Raw genomic sequence first — 21701 nt, 5'->3', positions numbered from 1 at the left:
ACAGACCTAGGACTCTGGCTCTGCCTCTTCACGGCCGGACTCCTTCTGTCCTCTGCTTTCCTCTCCTTCTCCCTCCTTTCCCTGCCTCACTACCTCACTGTGTGCCCTTCCTCTTCCTTTTCACTCTGTAACCATCCCGTCGTCTGTTCTGGTTCTAGCCTGTGTATGGCTGGTTGTGGTGGCCTCTCAGGTGCAGTTGCTGTCGCCGACTGTACCCTTCTCTCCATGGATTCCCTTTTGTTCAGTGGGCCATCTCTAGGGGAATGTATTTTGTGATCCAGGGGTCAGGGTCAGTGCTCCTTAAAGGGGTTCAAAAGAAAAGAAATTAAAGGCTTGCCTGCTCTAGTTAAGCAAACAAGACATTCACATACATCCTAAGGTTACAGGAGATGGGTAACAAATGCCACAACCTGTCAGGATGGAAAACAAGTGGCTGTCAAGGGCCTGTGGAGAGCAGAATTTGAATTAAGCCTCAAGAGAAAAATTTGATTTGCAAAAATTGGGAAGAGAAATAATTCAATTATGTTCAAATAGCTCACATTCAGTCTGCATATTGACTGCCTATTGTGTGCAGGGCACTGTATCAGTGCCCTGAATGATAGAAAATGGGTACCTTAGAACATAGTGTGCATATGATGAATGAAGCCCTGCATCAGCCTCCTTGGACCAGAGAGGAGCAGGTGAAGGAACTCATTCCATCTCAGGGTAGCTGAGAAGACTAACAAGATACCCTGGCCCACACCTGTGATCATTGCTACTAGGGAGGCTGAGGCAGGAGGAGTGCAAGTTCAAGGCAGTTTGAGCAACTTAGTGAGATCTCATTTCAAAATAAAAAGGACTGAGGATGTCACTCAGTGGTAGAGCACCTCTGGCTAGGGCAAAAGAAAAAGAAGAGGGGCTGGGGATATGGCTCAGTGGTTAAGTGTCCCTGGGTTCAATCCCTGGTACCAAAAAAAAAAAAAAAGGTAATAAAAGAAAGAGGTTTGAGGAACTGAATCAGAGGTCAGCAATTTTTTTTAAAAAGGCTAGATAGTAAATTTATTTTAGGCTCTGAGGACCACATCGTTGCTGATCTTATACTCTGCCATTGTAGTATAAGAACAGCCACATACATAGAAGGCTATGATGATGTTTCAATAAGACTTTATTTACAAAAGCAGCCAATGGGCCAGACCCCTGGAGTAGAACAGTTTGACTTTGGACACGTTAGCTTTGAGATGTCACTGGGATGTTCATATGGAATATCCAGTAGACCAAGGCATAAAGCTCAGAAAAAAGGTTAAAGTCAGTTGCAAAAGTCTGCATTTTTTAATCTTTAAATTTGTCCTCCATTCATTAGGAGGCAAAGGCAGGAGAGCAGTTTTCAAATGTATTAAACTATCTGCTTGCTGGGAAAAACTGAGTCCAGACTCAAAATTATCAAATTGAAAACAACATTTATGAATCATTTAATAATGAGAGTTTGCCTCGTTATTTTTTACTTGGTTTGGAAACAGAAAATCCACAAACATCTTTTTGAACATCGTTAATGTTAATAGCTGGAATTTGTCAAGTGTCAGCCACAGACTGTATTCATTTCATGAGTTTATTCAGTATGAGTACTGAAGAAACTTAAGATCAGAGAGCTTGCAGACTCACACCAAAATACACAGCTGGAAAGAGGCAGAGTCAGAATTCACACTGAGCCTGGCTGCAAGCTTGAGCTCTGTAACCCAGAAGGTCACTAGGTCCCTATGAAAGGCATCCAGGTTTTCACTTCCTCATGTTGAAGATGGGCTGCAACCTTTCAGACCTTTGTCATTTGGCCTGAATTTTTCTTTGGAAGGATGGTGTAGGTTCCCATTCTCTGTCATTCTTGTCAGTGTGGTTGAGCCTGAGGATTCAGTGATTCTACCCATTAAATGCAAGCTTTGTCACGTAGGTTTTCATGGCCCTTCACTAACTCACCCTCTGCAGTAAAATACAATTATATCATTTATATAAAAAATGTCAGCCAACATCATTATTTCCCACTCAGCAACACTGTTAAGAAGATGAGAACATTCATCAAAGGTAGACTATGGAATCAAAATCTAAGTTTTTATTAAATTATCAACAGTGTGTGGAATGTCTAACCAGCTAAATTCCTGAATCTTGTGGCTGTTATGTTAAGCTATTTTTAGCAACATTTCTAAGCAACGTCATATTAAGGAGATGATGAAAATTGCATAATGAGAAGCAATCAGGGGAGAGCCAGATGACCGAGGTATTTATGCTCAAAAATGTGACACACATAAGCCCACCTTACTGAAAACTCCCAATGCCTCTCACGATAACTGACTTCTGTGACCTTTTGTTGTTTGTATTTGTTTTTTTAGAAAATCCCTGGGAAGTTCAAGAAACTTTTCTCTGAACTTGAAAGTTTAACAGTAAGTAGTTGGGCTGGAGGGGATTTATTCTTCAAATTAACATTAGCGTCAGATTGCCTTCTAGATTTCAGTGGTCTATTCTGTACTTCACTGTCAGGGAGCCTCGACAAGTTTGCTTACACATGAAATAGGAGCTTTGCTTTTTAAGGAATGAAGTGAGCTGGCAGTTTCTGCTTCTTCCTCTCCATGTATAAGGTGCTGAGAATAATCTTTTCAGTGTGAATTTTCTGAAGACAGGTTTTAAGTCGAATCCATTTCAAAGCCTACGAAATTCATCAGTATAAATTTAGCAACAACTAACGTCTTTGTATTATTTTTTATTTTTTGCCTTTTCTCCTTTTTACTAGTTCTTAGGTTTAGATCCAAAGTTTATAGTTTTCTCTTTTATAGCACAGTAAACCAGTGTTCTCATGTTTTCTCCACATTGTCTGCAGTTTTTTTTTTTTTTTGCAGCATACTTAACAAAAGACCTTTGAGGTTACCTCATGATAGAAATTATGCAGAGGAAACTGTACTTAAAGAACCTATTTGAGGAAAATAATGGGGCAATCAAAAGGTGTCTCTCTTCTGCAGTCATTTCCCATTATTGTAAACCAGTAACTTGAGTTTCGTCCATTGCTTAGATTTCCTGCCCTAATTTAGTGAGTTTATTCTCCTAGGAAACCTTTATCTACTTTATTCTCAGGAAGAATTGCCCTATATCTAAGTCATGTTCAAATTGTTTATCAAAGTAGATTTGGAATTGTTTCTATAGCACCATTGATTTTTCTTTCTCTCTGTAATCTGCTTGGTTCGGCAGGATCCTTCCCTAAACCACAAAGCCTACAGAGATGCATTCAAAAAGATGAAGCCACCAAAAATTCCTTTCATGCCCTTATTGCTTAAAGGTAATTATTTTCTACCTTTTGTACTATGTAATTCCATCTTTCAGAAGTTTATCACTCTAACTGTAAAAGGCAAAAAAGGGAATCTTGGTTTATTTCTTTACAGGAATTTTGAGATTCATACCTGTGTTTGCTTGTGATCGTTTTTCAAATACTCAAATATTTTTGAGATACCTAGACTGCTTCATTGTGCTTGAGCAGATGTCAGAGATTTTCACTTAACTAACAAAGCTTGACATTGTTTTGTGTTTTAATTTTACTTTTCTTCTAAGCCTGGTGTTATTTTCTTTAAGTCTGCAATATATTTAACTCAAACAAGAACAAGGCTGGCATAAAGGACCCAAATGGTGATTGGTCGTGCTGTGTGTTTGCAAGCTGAATTTTGGAGATACAGCCCATATTGGGTGGTTGTGTGAGAAATCCCTTTCATCAAAGCAACATAATAGATGAAAATTATTGGTGGAGGTCTGAGGTTGTGGCTCAGTGGTAGAGCGCTTGCCTCGCATTTGCAAGGCCCTGGGTTGGATCCTCAGCACCGCATAAAAATATATTTATTTTATAAATAAAGGTATTGTGTCCAACCACAACTAAAAAGTAAATATTAAAAATAATTATTGGTGGAGAGTGTACCTTCTGCTTTCAAGGAGTGGAATTCAGTTGGGAAAGTGACAGCCCAAAGGGAGACCACTGAACTCTGTTCTTTAGAGCACCATATAATTCATTGTGAAACCTGTCGTTTAAATTTACTGGTATCTCAGTGATCGCTTTTTCAAACCAAGGGGACAAATAAAAGGGAACTCTTGGGTTCGGCCTATAATCCTGACATTCTATCTGTACCTTCACCTGTGTGCTTCCCTAAGAAAGATTTGGGAATTTTTCTTGACCATATTTTGATTCTTAGAAGGGATTTTGTAGGAATATACCTTCATCCAGCTTCTGCCCTTCAGAGCTAACTTCCCCTGGGTCAGGGCCCAGTGATTGGACCCATAAGTGAGATTCTGAAAGTGGGTTGCTTCAGAATTGTGTAGCTGGCTGGCCTGGCCTCGCCATCCTCAGGCCTGCCTCTCCCCACTGCTACCCCACTGGCAATAATGCTGGCCTCCCTCCTCAGAACAGCCAGAGCTGCAGAATTGCTGTGAGTTCCTGTGCATTTCTGCCGTCCCTCATTTGTTCTTCATCTAATATGAAGCAGGAATCCCTGTGAAGCAAGAATATAAGGGTAACCGAGAGATAGATGCACAGAATATTCCACTCCAACTGAAAAGATTGTGTTAATGCTGAAATGAGGAGAGATTGCTATGCTGAAGTAACAATTTAAAAGCTCAGTTGATTTATTTGTTAAGTTTTAAGATAAGTTTATTCAGGCTCATGCTTTCTATTTGCAGAATAAAACATCAAGTGGAGGGAAAGGGGTGGCAGGTAAGAAATAGCACTTAGAATCATTTAGATACAAGAAGGGACACTAGAAAATGCAGAAGGTTGTGGGAAAGGAATTGATTTTTGTAAGAAAAAATTTTTGAAAAAATACTTTTAAGGTGATAAGAAATTAGTTGATGGTATCCCTTTAACTTCATTAGATTAGAGTATAGCTGTGTACTGTGTATTAGTGCTTCTTCTCCCAAAATGTTTAATGCAGTCAAGTGTCACACTTACATCTTAGCTTAGATGCAATTTTCTGCTCTACTGAGTTTATCTAGACCTTTTTATTGGCAGCAAAACAAATTTCACTTTTTTTTCTGCTGAAAAATACATTCACTCATTCCAAAAGAACAATTAGAAAATTAAACATTTTTCTTCTTTTCGTTAGACGCCTTCTTGAGTTAAATAAGCATTTATTTTTCCTTTACTTTAATTTTTCTTACAAAACTTAAACAATATTAGTATTCTTTTGTGTTTAAAGTTACCATTTTTGTCTGAGATCATTTCCAGAAGAAAATAGAATGAAATTTTTAAAAATATGTATCATGCCCCAAGATGAGGTATCTTTGAAAAAAAAAATACACAACATTATTTAACTCTTAGATTTTTTTATTGTGTGATTTTTTTTTAAGTGGTAATGAACTATTTTAGATTTAGAGCAACTGGCTTAATTTTCAATGAAAACTCTTTTTCCTTCCTCTTTGTACCTTCTACTTGGAGTTGCTTTTAACTAGAGAATAGAACCAAACTGAACTCCTTGGGTGCTTGGGAAGGCTCAGGCCTCCCAAGTGTCACTCTTTGTGTTTGTAAGCATGCAGATTATCAGGTAAATGGATTACCTGGGGATCCTTCCAGCTGCCGGCTTTCCTCTTTCCCAGTTGAATTTTGTTGCCTTTGATGTGCTTTCCCCCTACTGTGCTGTGGAAGCCAGTTCCAAAAGGGATGAAGGGAAGCCCTAAATGAGTGCGAGAGGAAGTCTCCAGCAGAGCTGAGGTCCACAGCAGCTGAGCAGCATGTGTACCCTCTGTGATTTTTGAAGATGGTGGTCCCTTGCACTAGTGTGAATCATCAAGGGGTGTTTGCGGATTAACTGTAGTCCCTGCGGGGAGCTGCATGTCTATCTCAGAGCACAGATTACTGTTGCAGGTTTGCGGGGGGTATTTGAAGGAAAGGACTGTCAGGGTGCTTGTGTGTTTCTTCTTCCTCCACCACTTTCAGTATCCTTTCATCCAGTTCAAATTTAGGAGGAGGTGTTTGGAGCATGTTCAGGTGTCTCTGGTTGAGACAAGGACCTGGCAAATCATATCCCGTGACTTAAATTCGCACATTCTAGTTTTGAGCTCCACTACCTATGGCTGTCTTTCTCTTACTCCTTCCTCATCTCACATCAGCCATTCAGCCACATCAGCTCTTCAGCCACTTTCGGCCCTTCCCCTCTGGGCTGCAGCCCCTTCCAGCCTCTCTCTGCCCGCTTGGTCTAGTCAGCTCCCTGCTTATCAACCTCTTCCTGGCCTCTCCTGGCCCTGAGTTCAGCCTGAGAGGGAACCCCCAGGAAGAGCAGAGATTTAAAGCAGGAGTGAGTGAGGAGGAAAACAGTTCAAAAGTTGGAGAGGCAGCAAGTGTGCCAGAAATTCAGCAGGTGGACTATAACTGGAAGGCCCAAGACTCTTCAACTTGAGGGGCAGCATGGCGAGGGTCCCCAACTCTCTGGGTTTGAATCCTGGCTCTGATGCTTATAGTAGGGGCATGGATCAGCTGGGGATGTCCTTTGGGCCCAAGTTTCTCACCTGCTTACCTCCTAGGGTCTTATTGTATATAGTCTTTTGTAAGGGTTAAATGAGTTAATGCAGGTACAGCACTTCAAGTTGTGTCTGACATCATTGTCACCATTGTCCTTAGGAACATAGGGAGAAGGTGCAGAAAGGGACCCAGGAGCTCTGAGAGTCATCTGTAATCTGGAATTTTCTATGAGGAAGTAAAGGCAAGCTTCCAAACTGTGTTTCATGTAGACAACGAGCTGTTTTGTTTGCTATACACGAAAGTTAAAAGCTAACTCTGTTGACTACACTTTTCTAAATATTGTGTCACAGAGTGAAAGCTTGCAGTTATTTTCTGAAAGCAAATTTGTGAAAGATAATAAAATAACCAGAGAGTGTCAGATTGTGTAATTAATTGTGAATCGTTTTCCTATTAGGACACCAGTTTAAAAGGAAAAGCAGCTTATGAAAACATTGCAGGCTACACTGCAAGCTGTGCACAAGGGAAACCTTGGTCAGAGTTGTATCAGTGTGTGCTGTAACCATGTCACTGGAGTCATCTCCTGGCAGATAGTCAAAGCTCAGTGGCCCAGTGTTTTGTAGGCAGGTTTCAGAAGCTCTGTATCTTATATTAGCCCCTAGGGACCAGCAGAATAAAAGTGCTGATTAAATGCAAATATGCTTTCTTTCTTTTTATTGGAGTTTTAAAGCCCTTCATTCCCCTCTTTTTCTATCAGGTTGTTTGATTACAGTTTTTATTTTTATTTGATTAGATTTCCATGTTTGTGATAAACCATGAATATTTTTGTGCTCTTTAAATTATAGTATATTTCTTATTATGATCCTTGTAAATGCTCAGAGATGGACTTTCTGATCTGAATTTGTGTCATTGTTCGTTATCAGAGATTCAGTTACTATCTTCATTGAGTCTGATGACCAATTATCTTTCAAGGAGGCACTTCTCTGTATTTTGCAACCCAAAAGAGATTTTTATTTGAATCTCGTGTGTGTGTGTGTGTGTGTGTGTGTGTGTGTGTGTGTGTGATGGAACCCAGATCCTTGTGCATTCTGAGCAGGCCCTCTACCACTAAACTGCACCCCCAATTCCTTGGTCACTTTAAATTTTGTGAATCTCAAGCAAAAATTAGCTTTCCCTCCCTCCAAAAGTGTACCTTCACCCTGCCTGCCTTATTTCCCTGTTCATCAGTGATGTTTTCCTTCTACGCAGCCAGATGGGACCAGAAATCCAGCTGTTTCCAGCCCTGCCCCTTTCCTCACTCACTTCCTATATAGAATCAGGCACCCACTCTGGGAACCAAAATTTTAAATTGAATAGCTAAATCTAAATTTTAACTATTTTAAGTCAAGCAAATCCCATATACCTTGCCAGGGATTTTTAAAAAATTCAAACACATAGATATTAAAATCCTGTTGTGTTTGAGTATTCATTTATTTTCTGCTCAGTTGTCTGGCCTAAAAACATAATGGGCCAATTCAGTCAGAGAATAATGTTAGTTTCTTTCTAGCAGGTTGAAGTCAATACTTGACTGAGAGTGTAGAGCATGTTCTTTCAGTAATATTAAACTGAGAGAGAGAGAGAGAGAGAGAGAGAGAGAGAGAGAGAGAGAGAGAGAGAGATCGTGCACTTTCATAGCAGATATTATACAGGTTTAATTTCAAACTGCCTGGTTAAATGTGTGGAATAATTCCATCAAGTTTAAGAAATATTTACAGGTTCCATTGTTTCCAGACCTCTTCAATCCTGCTCCATGACCCATTCCTAACAGTACATATGTCTTTTTGTTTTTAACTTTCAGATGTAACATTTATTCATGAAGGAAATAAAACATTTTTGGATAATCTCGTCAATTTCGAAAAACTGGTAGGTAGATTTTATCATTTCTCCTTTTTCCCACTGTAAACAAAGTCTATCAGCTTAATCAAATGGTTGAGTATGTTTCTCCATCAAACACATGGAGACTTCCAGGGGCTTAATTGGCTGCACTTTGTACATTGTCAATACACCATGTATTCCACTTAAAAATAAGCGTGCTAGCAAGATTTAGGAAACAAAACATGCAACTGTGTGCTTTATTTTTAAAAATAACACTTCATTGGGTGAATATTAATCATTGAGTATTTATTATGGAACCAGAGTACAAATGTAAGGCCCCTGTCAGGAGGAGTTCACGCACTCAAGATTGAACTTTGCTTCTTTAGAGTGTCTCCTGATGCTTCGAGGTGCATTGCTTTAGAGGTACAAAATGAGAAAGTCCTGCTGGGCAGATGTGTCTGCCTCCCAGTACCCCAAGCTTGGATATGAACCTGGGATTTGTAGAGTCTCCATGTGAGAGGAATGACCACCCCTCATGGGCTCTGACATAGGAGCTGCCTGCTCATGAGTTGGGGGGTCTAGTCTGTTTCCCACATATGTGTTTCCCAAATGTCTCTTTTTGAATGTTCTTCTGTATTCTCCCAGGTACTTTGTCCTACAATGGGCTCCATGAGCCCTTCTGACTGACTGTAGGCAGATGAGGAGTTACCATAAGAACAGAGGGCTGTGATGTAGAGTCCTCCAGAGAGACCCACTTATACTACCAGAGGAACAGATTTGTCTGACAGATGAACTTTAGTGTCATAGATTAAATGTTCTGTCATGGTTAAAGATGATCCTGGTAACCTTCTCCAGGGATCCTGACCTTCAAGTGACCTTTTCAGTAATGGTAATGGACTTGCATGAACTCATTTAGGAACTGACCCCTGTTCCCAGTGAGACTGGGTCAGGCCTCTGAGAGAAGGTTGATTGAGGTAGGGGCCATAGACCATGACCAAAGAACAGTTCAAATTGATGTATCCAAATACAGTTTGGCATCTGACCTTTGCCTCATAAGAGAAACTGCTTTGATCATTAGGCTGACTGGCCACACACAGGGTGAAGCTACACAGGAAGAGCTGGTAGCTCTTGTACAGCTCCACAGCTCAGACAGAGTCTGAAAGTAGACATCTTCAGACATCTTTCCATAGTGCCCTTCTAACTACTCTGAAGACAGTTGCTTCATTGACTAATTAATTTTGAAGTGGAAATGTTGATGAATTTTCAAGGTTCTCTGTATGTTCTAGAATCAGAGTTTAGTTGTTGTAGATGCTCTATCTAGTCCAACCAACCCAGACAGAAATAGATAAAGTGTTGTTATTATTTTTGCTTTTATTTATTTATTTATTTATTTATTTGTTTGTTTGTTTTTGGCATTGTTATGTAATGTCTTGAGGATCACAGCACACCTATTAGCAACAGAGGCTAAAGTCACTAGAATTCTCTTCTCTAACAGGTTAATCTCCAGCATTTGCTATTAATGAAATGATTACAGTAATATGAAGCTTTTGATCAGTACTTACTTTGCCTCCTGGTTAAGAATACCAGATGAGCTTGGTATAGCATGTGTGAAGATGTGGGATGAGATGGGTCACACCAAGTGGGATTCTCTATAAAGGTCTAGTCACTTTTTCACCCTGACCCAGACAGTACAAGTTGGAACAGCTGTGCTTTCTGTGACCTGATTGTTGCCTGTGGTTAAGTGCAAATTCATGGTTGACCTTCTCCCCACAGTGAATCAGTGATTTGGTTAAGCTTCTGTGTCATTTCCCTTAGATAGTGCCACCAAAATGAGAGAACAATCCCATAAAGGCACAAGTGAATGTCATGGAAGTATTCCTGTACCCTCACCCTTTCCTTCTCTCCACCATCAATGGTCTTTCCCTGCTATCTCAGCAATCCCTCAGAAGCCTTTTAATGCCAGCTTTCATGTGCTAGGACTCCCAGCTAGCAGTGGGAACCCAAACAAAGCCTAGATAATACTGATTTCACTAACATTAGTAATGTACCCCCACATACCTTTTATTTATTTATTTTTTCTCAGTACTGGAAATTGAACCCAGGGTTGCTCTACCACTGAGCTGCATCCCCAGCCCTTATTTTTTATTTTGAGACAAAGTCTGCTAAGTTTCTGAGGCTGCCCTCAAATTTGCAATCTTCCTGCCTCAGCCTGCTGAGAAACTGAAATTACAGGCACGCACCACCATACCCGTCTCATACCCTTAATTCTTTAAGAAAGTTTAAGGAAGTAGTATGGCATAAGTAATAATCTATTTTAAGTTCCAGAGAGGAGAATGAGGATATAGGTGCAGTTGTGTAAGCACACAGCAGGCCCATAGCGCACACCACTATCCAGCAGTTACTAGCACAGCATTTCTAAACAGAGAAGACTTTGTGCTATCGGTGATCTCCTGGTCCTCTTAAGACTTAAGATGGCACCTGATACTCAGCATGCTTCAGGTTGACCCAGCCTTACATGGGAAATATAGGGTGAAGTTAGAATTTTTCCAAAAGGACAAAAAAAAAAAAAATCAATTTTATGTCACACATAGATCTGTGTTATACTTGAATGCTAGAGAGTGAAACTGACCTTCCTAGTAGAGAGTATTTTTAAGGAATGTTTTAGCAAAGGCCAGGGTTTCACTGAAGTTAAAACAGGATCATCTTTCACAATAATGAACCAATAGAACCTAAGTGAATTAACTTGTGAGAAGCCAATTCCTGGTGATGGATATTAACTTAAGCCAGCTAGCAGATAATTCAGTGTATTATCTTTATCTGGCTGACACAGGCCAACACATTAGATCAGAGCACATGCAGATCCAGAAGTGCTCATGGGCTCTAATAAGATTTCTATTGTTCCCTGGGCTAAGTTCCTTGCTGCCTCAGCAACTCTAAATGTTTCCATCTCAAACTATCAAATGGTAAAGAAACAAAGGATTTCTCCTTCTCTTTTTATCCCTCGATATTAAGAGCATCATCTTTTAACATATTCCCTCCCTCCCCCTTCAGAGAGCCTGGAAATGAGAATCAGGACTCAGATTTCAATGCCACATGCAGTACCGGCCTTACCTCAGCTGGAGACTCGCATGAACTGCATAAATGGCACATGATAGAGATCAATGTGACGCCATAGCCTAAAACAACGAGAAAACTGTTCTGGGAATAGGAGTAAAATTTGGGGAAGGAAATTTAACAATACATTCACATAGACATGAGTCAGGTCTCATTTCCTTTGCAAATGCCGCTTGAGCTGCTGCTGTAATCACTGTCCCATTTAATTTTCCACTATTGAGTGGAAGTACATTAGCAGTACAGTTGTGAGAACAATTTAATCAGTAGGCCATATTCAAATACCATTTCTGTCATTCTGCTGGATTTTAAGTGAAAAAAAATTTTCATGGTTAACATTATTCTTCCAGCAATAATCCACTCAGAGTTTACTATATGTGGCTGATCCTGTGTTCAGACAAAATGGGAAAGATGGTGCCCAGTCAGGGGTTCTGGAAGACCAGTTAATGAGTGATGTTGATTCTTGAAAAACAGGATCATGTTTGGATTTGGGTATGAAACAGAGTAGGGAGTTACTATATATTCTCTAGAGACACCAGAGAGCTAGACTATGATGACAACAATATCTAGAAATTATTCTGGCAGTAGAGTAGGAGGAACCATTATGGAGAATAATTTCACCCAAAATGCTATGTCTGCCATCATGGAAAACTGATACTGGTAGAGATAGCTAGGAGCCCATAGCAGGTACAAAATATAAGGAGATAGGATCTTGTCAGAAGCAGCTGCACATTTAAGAAGACTGGAGATCATGAGGACTTTTTTTTTCTTTTTTTTTTTATTGGTTGTTCAAAACATTACAAAGCTCTTGACATATCATATTTCATACATTAGATTCAAGTGGGTTATGAACTCCCATTTTTACCCCAAATACAGATTGCAATTAGAAAGCCAGGTGCAGTGGCGCACACCTGTAATCCCAGCAACTCAGGAAACTGAGGCAGGAGGATTGCAAGTTCAAGGCCAGCCTCATCAACTTGGCAAGGCCTTAAGCAATTTAGCAAGACCGTGTCTCAAAATAAAAAAGATATAGAATGTTGCTCAGGGGTTAAGCACCCCTGGGTTTAAGCCCTGGAACCAAAAAAAGAAAGAAATTAAATTAAAATACTGAAGATGCTAGGAGGAACTGTAAATTATGAACAGAAACTAGTCCTCACAGAGATGTTAATGTTGTAGAAAGCATTCATCATTCATAAGCACCCCACATCCTGCCACCATTTGAGCCTTTGAGCTCACAAAGCTTTCTGCCTCCCTTCAGCACTAACATGGGCATCTACATGTGTGATATGTGGCAGGTGCTCCAACAATGACAGGGACAATGCACACAGCACAAAGAACAGTGGGTGTGGTGGGAAAGGAACCTCCCAGGTCAAGAAGGGAGATCTCTGAAAGGCTTGATGGAGAGAAGGTGCCACCTCACCTGCAGAGAAAAGTCTTAAGCAAATGTGGACAGGAAGATGGGGTGGGAGGACTGGTTTCTTCACGGCATGCTTTTCCATGGCCCAGAATCCGTGCAGCCCAATTTGGAAGCCTCCATTTGTGCACACAACGACTAAATATTCTTTTGTTATGCAAGCTCAATATAATCAATTGAAATTATGTTTGGCATTAAGTATAGCTCATCTCTAAAGGTGTTAAGACTATCCATCCTTCCCAGAAAACACTGCTACTTCAGCAGCACCCTAAATAACACTTCCATTGATATATTCTTTCCTTTTTTACTTTCTAGCACATGATTGCAGACACTGTTCGAACTCTGAGACACTGCAGGACTAACCAGTTTGGTGAGTAGTTGATGTCAGGAATGTACATAGAATACACATTAGTAGTGAATGTGGTCATATCACAAGTATTTATGGTCATTAATTTAAACAGCATGTAAAATAAATACATACATATATGTATATATGTAGCATATTTTAGATCTCACTTTGATTCCTCACTGCATATTTGGGATATAGAGAAAGACAAGATATGATAGATCATTAGTCTCTCATGAAAGCAAGTTTACCCTGTCCAGAGTGTTTTTAGACATTCAGGAGCTCTCTACCAAACCCTTACCCCAGAAAATGTTGCATAGCTTGCCCATGGTCTCAGAATTATGGGTGAATTTAGCAGGGCAACCCTGTCCCTGACCTTTTTTGCTTGGGGCCTTCTTGGACTAGGGGTAGTTTGTAAAAAGTGCCTAAAGCAGCCTTCCAGAATTTTCTCGTCTCCAACAAAAACTTCCTGTCAGGAGCAGCTTTTCAGCAGAGAAAGTATTTTTCTGAACACTTTTGTAGAATCCCCACTGAGACTATGTATGTAGGAATATTTGTCCCATTTAAAATCTCAGGCATAATTTACAGTGTGTTTAAATGGTGTTAGAACATTGCAGGAAGGAAGGAAATCTGCTTTATTGAGCTGAAGGAGCTTTCACATGGGGTAGCAGAATCCTGACACCCACTCTAGTGAATGTGCATTGTTAATCCTATAAGTACAGAGCAGAAAACTGAGGCTCAGAGACCAGCTCAGCAACCATTGTATAAACTGAGGCTGCCTGACTTCCTTGCCCATGCCCTCTGCCCTGTGAAGATTTTATAAATAAAAATGGTGATTTTTAAAAAAAGAGTTGAATTCAGTAATTATGAATCAATCAATAGATGATTGCTAAGTAAAACTTAAATTTAACACATCCTCATTTAAAAAATATTTATCAATAATACAGAAGTATATGCACAATAGAGACTAAAAGTCTTCCCTCTCAAAGAAAGTGCTACTGTCTGGTATGCATTCTTTAAAAAGCACTTTCTACTTTCTACACAGTGATGCTCTTGGCTGGCAATCTTGTCGTCCAGGAAAGCAAATTAGAAACTGAACTTCTGTATGGATCATGAAGTTTTTTGCTTGAAAAGGAGAATTATAAAAACAGGACTCTAATTGTCTAAATATTCACATCAACCAATACCATTTAATATGTCTTTATGTGATTCTTCATTAAATATATAAGTATATGCAGCTATACTAGAAACAGTTATAAATACATTATCATGGGGATTCTTTCAAAAGTACAAGCACAGTGTCACTTCTAATTTTTTTGTCTTTCTTTACTTTCTTTCCAGTATTTGCTGGGTATTCAGCTAATTCTAACACATCAATCTCATCCAACAAGGGATGCTAGATTATGTTTCTTCCAAGTATGAGCAAGTAGTTTATACTGACTTGGCTGGTCTTGAACCTCCCACCTAGAGGAACATGACTCTGCAAAGCACTAGTTAAAGGAGAAATTGAACTTTGACGCCAATTTGGGTTCAAATATCGATATACCTTTAAAAATTGGGTAGGACGGAATTATCTGTGTTAATTTTAACAGTTTATATGGGCCTAATAAACTAGTGTCAATATTTGGGATAAATAATGTTAATCAAGTCACTTAGAAATGATACAGTATCATACAGGTACCAGTTGTCATGGTTGGGGCTACTCATACTGCCATCTTTTAAGATTTGCAAACTAACAACAAATTTTTCTTTAGAGCATCATGTTTTCCAAGCCAATTTTTACTAACCCAAAAGCAGTTTCTTAGTGTCTTCCAGAGAAGGCATTCTAGAATAATGCAGCTTTTGGTTCGTGATAAAAGCATTTCACTCCCATTTCTTGCTGAAATTAGGAAGCCTTGTTGCTTTTAAACCTTAGAGTTGGGCTGGAGTGCAGTTCAGCAGTAGAGCTTTTGCAAGGCCCTATGTTCAATCCTCAGCACCAAAAAAAAAAAAACCTTAAAGTTACAAAAGTTGCAAGCCACCAATAACAGACAAATCTTAAGTTATTTCCTCATAAAATGTATTTGTCATAGAAGATGTTGTGGGGCAGGTATTTTTTCCAGGAGAAAAAAGTGCTGTAATAAATGCTCAGCTTCACAGTCTCCCTCCTTCTCCAGTGAGCTCCAGAGTCACACCCTGCCTGCAGGACTCCTGCTTGCAGTTCCAGGAGGCAGGAGGGCACACTGTGACCCCATATGCACTGTCTCTAGCGAGTTGATCCCTCTCCCCACACTGCAAGTTGGTTTGTTTCTGGTTTTGTTTCTTGAGTGTGGACTGGGCTTGCTCCACTGTCCATCTCCGGTTCCTTATCAGTGTTGTCAATAGCCTTGGCACGTACGTGTTCACAGAATGCAGACCTTTATACAGTAACCTTCTTGTGGCCCCTTGATTCTTTGATCGTCCTGGACTCGTGGGTGAGAACTCCTGGCCTTCTCTGAGTAGACCTCAACCTGTACACACACTGTGATTGTTAGCCATACCTTCGGTTCTGTTATATCCTTTCATTCAATCTTGCACTAACTTTTTCCCAAAAAATAAGGATACCAAAGAAGTGTGCAAAATCTAAAAAAACAAATAATAAGTTGGTGTTTTTGTGTGCTGAACAGATTATCCAACAAATCCAGACCGAGGCCAGCTATGGGTTGAAAGACTGCATAGCACAGGAGCTCAGACCGTGGAGTGAGGAACCATGGGGCCTGGGATACATCCTGATCACACCACTAAATTATGTTACTGTGCTCAGTTTTCTCACTAGGGAGAGGGATGGCAGCATAACTTCTACATTGGGTATAATGTCAGGTAATGACTGCTATAAATACCGGGCCAGTCTGACAGCCCAACCTGAGGAATCCAGCCTAGGTGAAGGGGTTTCTACTGTTAGGACAAGGAGGCTGCTCCCCAGATTCTGACTAGTGAGGACCGACTGGGAAGATTTACTCTAAGTCTTCGAGTGGGGTTTAGTGGGATTTAGAAATGGCATTACGGCTTTTGTAAGAGTGATTGTCGACTTTTCCTCTAAAATATAGGAGGTGACGTGTCTCCAAAGGAGCATCAAGAGCTGAAGTCCTATGTCAACCACCTGTATGTCATCGACAGCCAGCAGGCCCTGTTCGAGCTCTCCCACAGGCTGGAGCCCCGAGCATGAGCCCGCCGCCCCGCCTTCCCCTGTGACTGCAGCACTTTGAGCCACGGGAAGGTCTCTGCCCAGCAAGCTGCTTTCCTGTGAGAAAAGAAGTCGCTGAGTTTTATCAGTAGACCACAAGAAATGCACAGGAAAGCCAGCCAGAGTGTGTTCAGGAAGTGATGTCAGCCGCCAGAGACGGAGAGGAGAGGCTCCTCCACGCTGCTGTCGGAAGGAAAAGGCAGAAAGAGCCAGGAGCATTCTGGGAGTGGAGCAGTCTGGTTTCTCATGATCACGTGTTGATCCAGTCCAAGTTTCAATTTGAAATGTGCCAGCATTAAGAGGAGAAAACGTGTCCTGACGTACAATGAACTAATATTTCAGTAAGAGTGTGCATACAACAGGAAGGAGTTTCCCTTTTCCTGGCATTAGATTCCTATCCATAGGCTGTTGAGGGATGGTAACATCTACAGACAGTGATGGCACCTCTAGATTTCCAGGGAGAGGGAAAGGCCTCTTTCAATACTAACTGACATCAACAAAAGCCACTGTGTCTAGGGAGACTGGAAGATTTGCTGCTTGGCAGCCCTGCCCTGCCGTGCAGAGGAGAAATGTCAAGGCATGCACTTCTTTGCATCCACAATCACTTACCAGTGTCTGCTTGCAGGTGAAATTAGTTTCTGTACAACTGATTTGCAGTATAGACAAGGTAAACTAAGTTGCTTTGCCCATAAGGAAAAATAGTAGTCTTTAAGAAATTGACTCATGGTTTAAATTCTGGGATTTTCTTTACATTTGTAAGCAGGTTTTTATTTTTTATGGGGCACAGTTTGATTTTTTAAAAAGCGTAGTGCCTGATGCACTGTAGGCACTCAGTAACAGCATATTGAAGTAACAGAATCATAAAGGTCTGCATTCTGTGCCTGGTGGAGCCTTAGTGTTTTGCATACCCCCAGGTGGGCTCCTTGCCCACAGGATGGAATGAGAACAGCCCCTGAGGGAGGTGAGGCAAGATTGGGTGTGTGAAGCACTTAGCACCCTCTAAAAAGAACAAGATGATAGGTTACTGGGAATTACCAGTCTTTCAGCAAATGGAAAGTGCCCAGAAATATCCAAATGTCTGATTTATGCTGGAGACTTAGAAGTCTTAGTTCACCTCCCAGCCAAAGCAGGAAGCCTTGCTATATTATTTGCCTTTTTCTCCCTGTCCCCAGGAAGTTTCACAGTCATCTGAGTCCTTTTTATTATTTCTAGTTTTACAAGTTGGGCCCCTTATAGCAAATAAGACCTCTTACTGTTCTCAAGGACTGACTTAGAGGGGCTCCCTCAATCTTGAAATAAACAAAAAAGCCTGGGAGTGAAAATAATCCAGTCCTCCTTGCTAGCTAGTTGTTTGTCACCTTGCTAAAATGCAAGGCCCTGCTTTGTGTATTTGGTCGCTTCATTCTCAGAAGAATATGTGAATCCTGGTGCACTTCCACTCCTGCCTGTTCATTTCCTAAGTGCCCATTCAGACCTGCTTCCTTTCTGTCTCGTCAACACTCAATTCATTCTCATTACTGAGGTGTGTCCAGTGCTTCCTGACACCCTTATAGCAGAGCTGTTCCTATGGGGGGAACATTTCTGCTAGGACTTTCAAAGAAACTCAGTCTGGCCCAGCATGTTACAATTCAGTCCTGTGAAAATTCACAGGATTCTATAGAACAACTCTGCCCAGGGCTGGTCCACTCAGAGAAATGCTCCATGCTGCTGATAATGAAATAAGACCAGAGCCATAGAATCAGGGAAAACAGCCTTTCCTGAGGGCTAATCAAGCACTCAAAAGGCTCATCCCTTGGGCTAATAGAGAATGGCATGGGCTGAAAGCACATAGTACCCATTTTTGTCTTTCTGTAAGCTAGCCACCAGAGTTTGTCCATTGCAATTATGGTAAGCCATTTTGACATTGCCTCTGCGTTTTATAATTTAACATATTTACACTAGCTCTACATTGCACCAAGTTAGAGATTACTTTTAGACAATTAATTTTCAGTGGAGATCCATCTATTTCAGCAGAGCACATGCTGCCTAGACCCCGATTCAGATAAGTACAATCAGCCAAACAAAGCCACACAGATATTATGTCTCAATACATTTTATGTGGTGCTCATTTGCCTTTTCCTCCAAAGCAAAAGGAAGGTAGGATCTTGTTTGGTTTTGATTTGCTTTTCTACCCTGATCTTCTGAACATCTAAAATCTCGAAACCTTTCTGAAATTTAACAACTGTTTCTAGAGATTTCCAAGGCAGCAACTCTGAGCATGTCCATCAGCAAACAGGCACAGAATGTAACCACCCCCTCCTGTGGATGGGGATGGCCCTGATCCCTCTCCAGACTGTCATCAAGGCCTTTTCAGAATTGCCTTCATTTGGACTAGGAGGGTGAACTGGGAGATGTCAAAGCTCTTTTCCTGCTTTCCTTTGGATTTTTATGATTGCATAAAATTTCCATCCACTCTGAAAATCTTGTGTAATCTGGCACCTTCCCCAGCGGGTGATGAATGGACACCTCTAAATGGGTTCTTTCTGTTACAGCATGACTCTCCCTCAGCTCTTGTGGGTCTTTGGATTTGTTAGCATTTAGCAAACCAGCCCTGCTTGGAAGTTAGCACAGGACAGTAGACCACAGGTTTCTATAGGCAAAATCACAAGCTTTCCCATTTAAAAAAAAAAAGTACACATTTGCAGATGTTCCATAGGCTACATATTTTAAATTCCCTCCCTTATGATCTGTATAATTGCCAGATGGTTGTAGTGATGCATATTATGACCTACTTTCATTTTTTCTAGCATCCTTAATTGTGTTTAGAACAAATTCATTTTCCTAGACCAGTACCAGTTGGAGGTAGTGTGGCATATACATTGAATTTAGAAGAATGAGAATAAAGTGAACATACCCACACCTCTCAGTTTGTAGGGAAAAGATGTCACTCGCCTGTGAAGTGGGAAAGAAACAGGTGCAGGGAAGAGAAGGTGCTGCTGATGACATCTGAACCTGGAGCTGGCCCTTTGTTGCAGCCCGAATCCCAGCACTGCAGTTTTGCTAGAGCCGATGTTACACACTGCAGAACCAGAACCGCCTGCTCCTACGTGGCACAGCCAGTGCAAACTTCTTAGAACCTGGGCAAGAACATCACAATTTGGAAGATCTGATCCACTGCAGTCATCCAACACAGGATTTCTTCTAAATGCTTCCAACACGTGTCCTTAAATTTCAGCCTGCTGAGTAGTGAGTGGGCCAGTTTCACTTCAGACAGAGGGGGAAAAAAAGATTTTAAGATTTGCCAAAAAGTGAGATGAAAATGTATTACTGTATAAAGCAAAGCTGTATATACTAAACATTTTTTAGCAGAGCAATATTTATTTGCATAGCCTATTTATTGTATTCGTATGACACTGTTATTAAATACCAGGATAAAATCAATGACCAGAAGCAAGGAATCTTGCCTTTTAATGTACCATTACTGGGGACTGCTGTGACATTGTCAGCCTGCATTAACAATTAGAAGATAGAAAACCCGCCATCAGGGTGTCTACCTAACTTCTCAGGGACTACACTTGGTAGTTATCCACCATTAGAAGAGCTGGTAAATATGACACATTTGTTGAGTTACCAGAATTGCCATTAACAGTGTTTCCTTTCTCCTATTTCATGCTTTCTGCCTCTGTATATATGACTGTGTTGTGTATTTATCGAAGCTAGTAAGCAATAATTTATATGTAAAAATGGCCAAGCAATATAAGGTTAAAACTTATATAAGTAACATTACCTTATCTTGTATTTTCAAGTGTTTTTTTAACTGCTTTTCCAAATATAAGACTATGTTAAAGATACTATCCATGGCTCATCACTCCTTGCTTTTTCCATGATGTCCCAGTGACAGGTGGTACTCGATGTGGACCTCAGAAGTCATTTGTTCCCTGAAAGAGCTACAAGTAGATGAAGATATTCTCAACATGCCCACAGAAACCTGCTCCCTTACCCTGCTACTGGGTTATTGCAGGCAGTTCCTGAATACCATATGTTGGAAACTGCATCAGTGGTGGTGTTCTTAGATTTGGGGAATCATATAACCACTGTCTACTCCTTGCTCCATGAGCAGGGCCATAAGAGAAGTGCCAAGTCCAGTGGTGATACCCTGGTCCTAGGGTAGAGGTCCTGATGACAGAGGAGCTGTGGGAAGATGGCACAGGAAAGGGGGATATTAATGATGTCTGGGGCCAGTGGATAAACTAGCTTTATCTGTACCGTGGTAGACCCCAGCAGTTTGGAATCCTCCCAGTCTTTCCCTTTAGGACATGTAGACATCTTGCCCATCAAAGTCAAGAAGTCTTTGGCATGATGTATTCCCTCCTGAGAGGGGAATCATACATCTCACCATGTTGAACTCTTGCTCTGTCCAGTGAAGAGTGGAGACAAGTGACCCATGCCACTTAGAGCAAAGTCCATGCTTGCCTTGTCTGCTTTGCTAGGAGCCCCCACGCTGTCCCAGAAAAAGGCGGCACTAATAACCTGAGTCTTGGAGCACCAGCAACGTGAAGCAAAGCTCCAGCTTGGGAAGGACACATAACTTGAGTGAGAAATAAAATGTCAGCATTTGAACCCCTGAGATTTGGCAGTGGCTCATTACTCAATAGAATTTCGCCCAGGCTGACTAATGCACTTCTTTTCCCTCAATCCATGTGTGGGCAGCAGTATTGGCTTTGCTAGTGCCAGATGGATGAAGCCACCTGTTATCACATATCCATGCAAAGGGCTTATGTATATACAGGAAAAGACAAAGTGATCTGAAGACAACTTTCTTGGGCTCTTAATCTCCGGGAATTGGCATCTGTGTGAGACAGGGCAGTGGGAAGAGGGAACAGGACAGCACCTCTCCCACAGCAGCTGGGAGCAGAGAGGGGCAAGCACCACTGGGCTCTCCTGCTCTGTCCTGGTCCCCTAATCACCTCATGCATGGCTGCTGACTCCACAGAGTTCTCCCAGAATGGAGCCAGGTGGAAAATAGGGAGAATGGGAAGCCTAGGCTTCGGCTTTGGATGAGAAGAAAAGAAGAAAGGGAAATGCCTACTGCTGAGGATGCTACCATGTTTTCTTCACAGCCAGCACTGGGGCAATGACCAGGGCTCTTATGAACTCAGAAGCCTGTTCTCGTCCAAGTAGCAAACCTCAGAATGCAGCTGGTAGCCCCACCTGCGATGCGCTAGCCACAGAACCTTACTTCAAGGCACAGGCTCCGTATCAGGGCCCGTTTTGTGTCCAAGCTCTTTTGAATCTCCAGTGAGCAAATTTATGTTTGCTTTTCATAAATTACTTTGAACACAGGAGA

General features: G+C 41.1%; 1 protein-coding gene across 2 annotated transcripts in view; it reads left to right on the top strand.

Moving 5' to 3' along the window:
* The window catches only part of Rapgef5 (Rap guanine nucleotide exchange factor 5), a 229368-nt gene extending 209160 nt beyond the window's left edge, over nt 1-20208 (top strand). For both annotated transcript variants that reach the window (XM_027932668.2, XM_071613720.1), the window contains exons 22-26: nt 2358-2408; nt 3208-3295; nt 8286-8350; nt 13143-13197; nt 16239-20208. In XM_027932668.2, coding sequence (XP_027788469.2) covers nt 2358-2408; nt 3208-3295; nt 8286-8350; nt 13143-13197; nt 16239-16357 — 378 coding nt within the window. In that variant the 3' untranslated portion in view covers nt 16358-20208. The remainder of the gene's footprint in view (nt 1-2357; nt 2409-3207; nt 3296-8285; nt 8351-13142; nt 13198-16238) is intronic.
* The last annotated feature ends 1493 nt before the right edge of the window (nt 20209-21701 follow it).

This window comes from Marmota flaviventris, chromosome 1, assembly GCF_047511675.1.
Source record: "Marmota flaviventris isolate mMarFla1 chromosome 1, mMarFla1.hap1, whole genome shotgun sequence".
Classification (NCBI taxonomy): Eukaryota; Metazoa; Chordata; class Mammalia; order Rodentia; family Sciuridae; genus Marmota; species Marmota flaviventris.
Note: the sequence above shows the minus strand (reverse complement) of the source record. Positions and strands in the feature narration are given on the sequence as shown.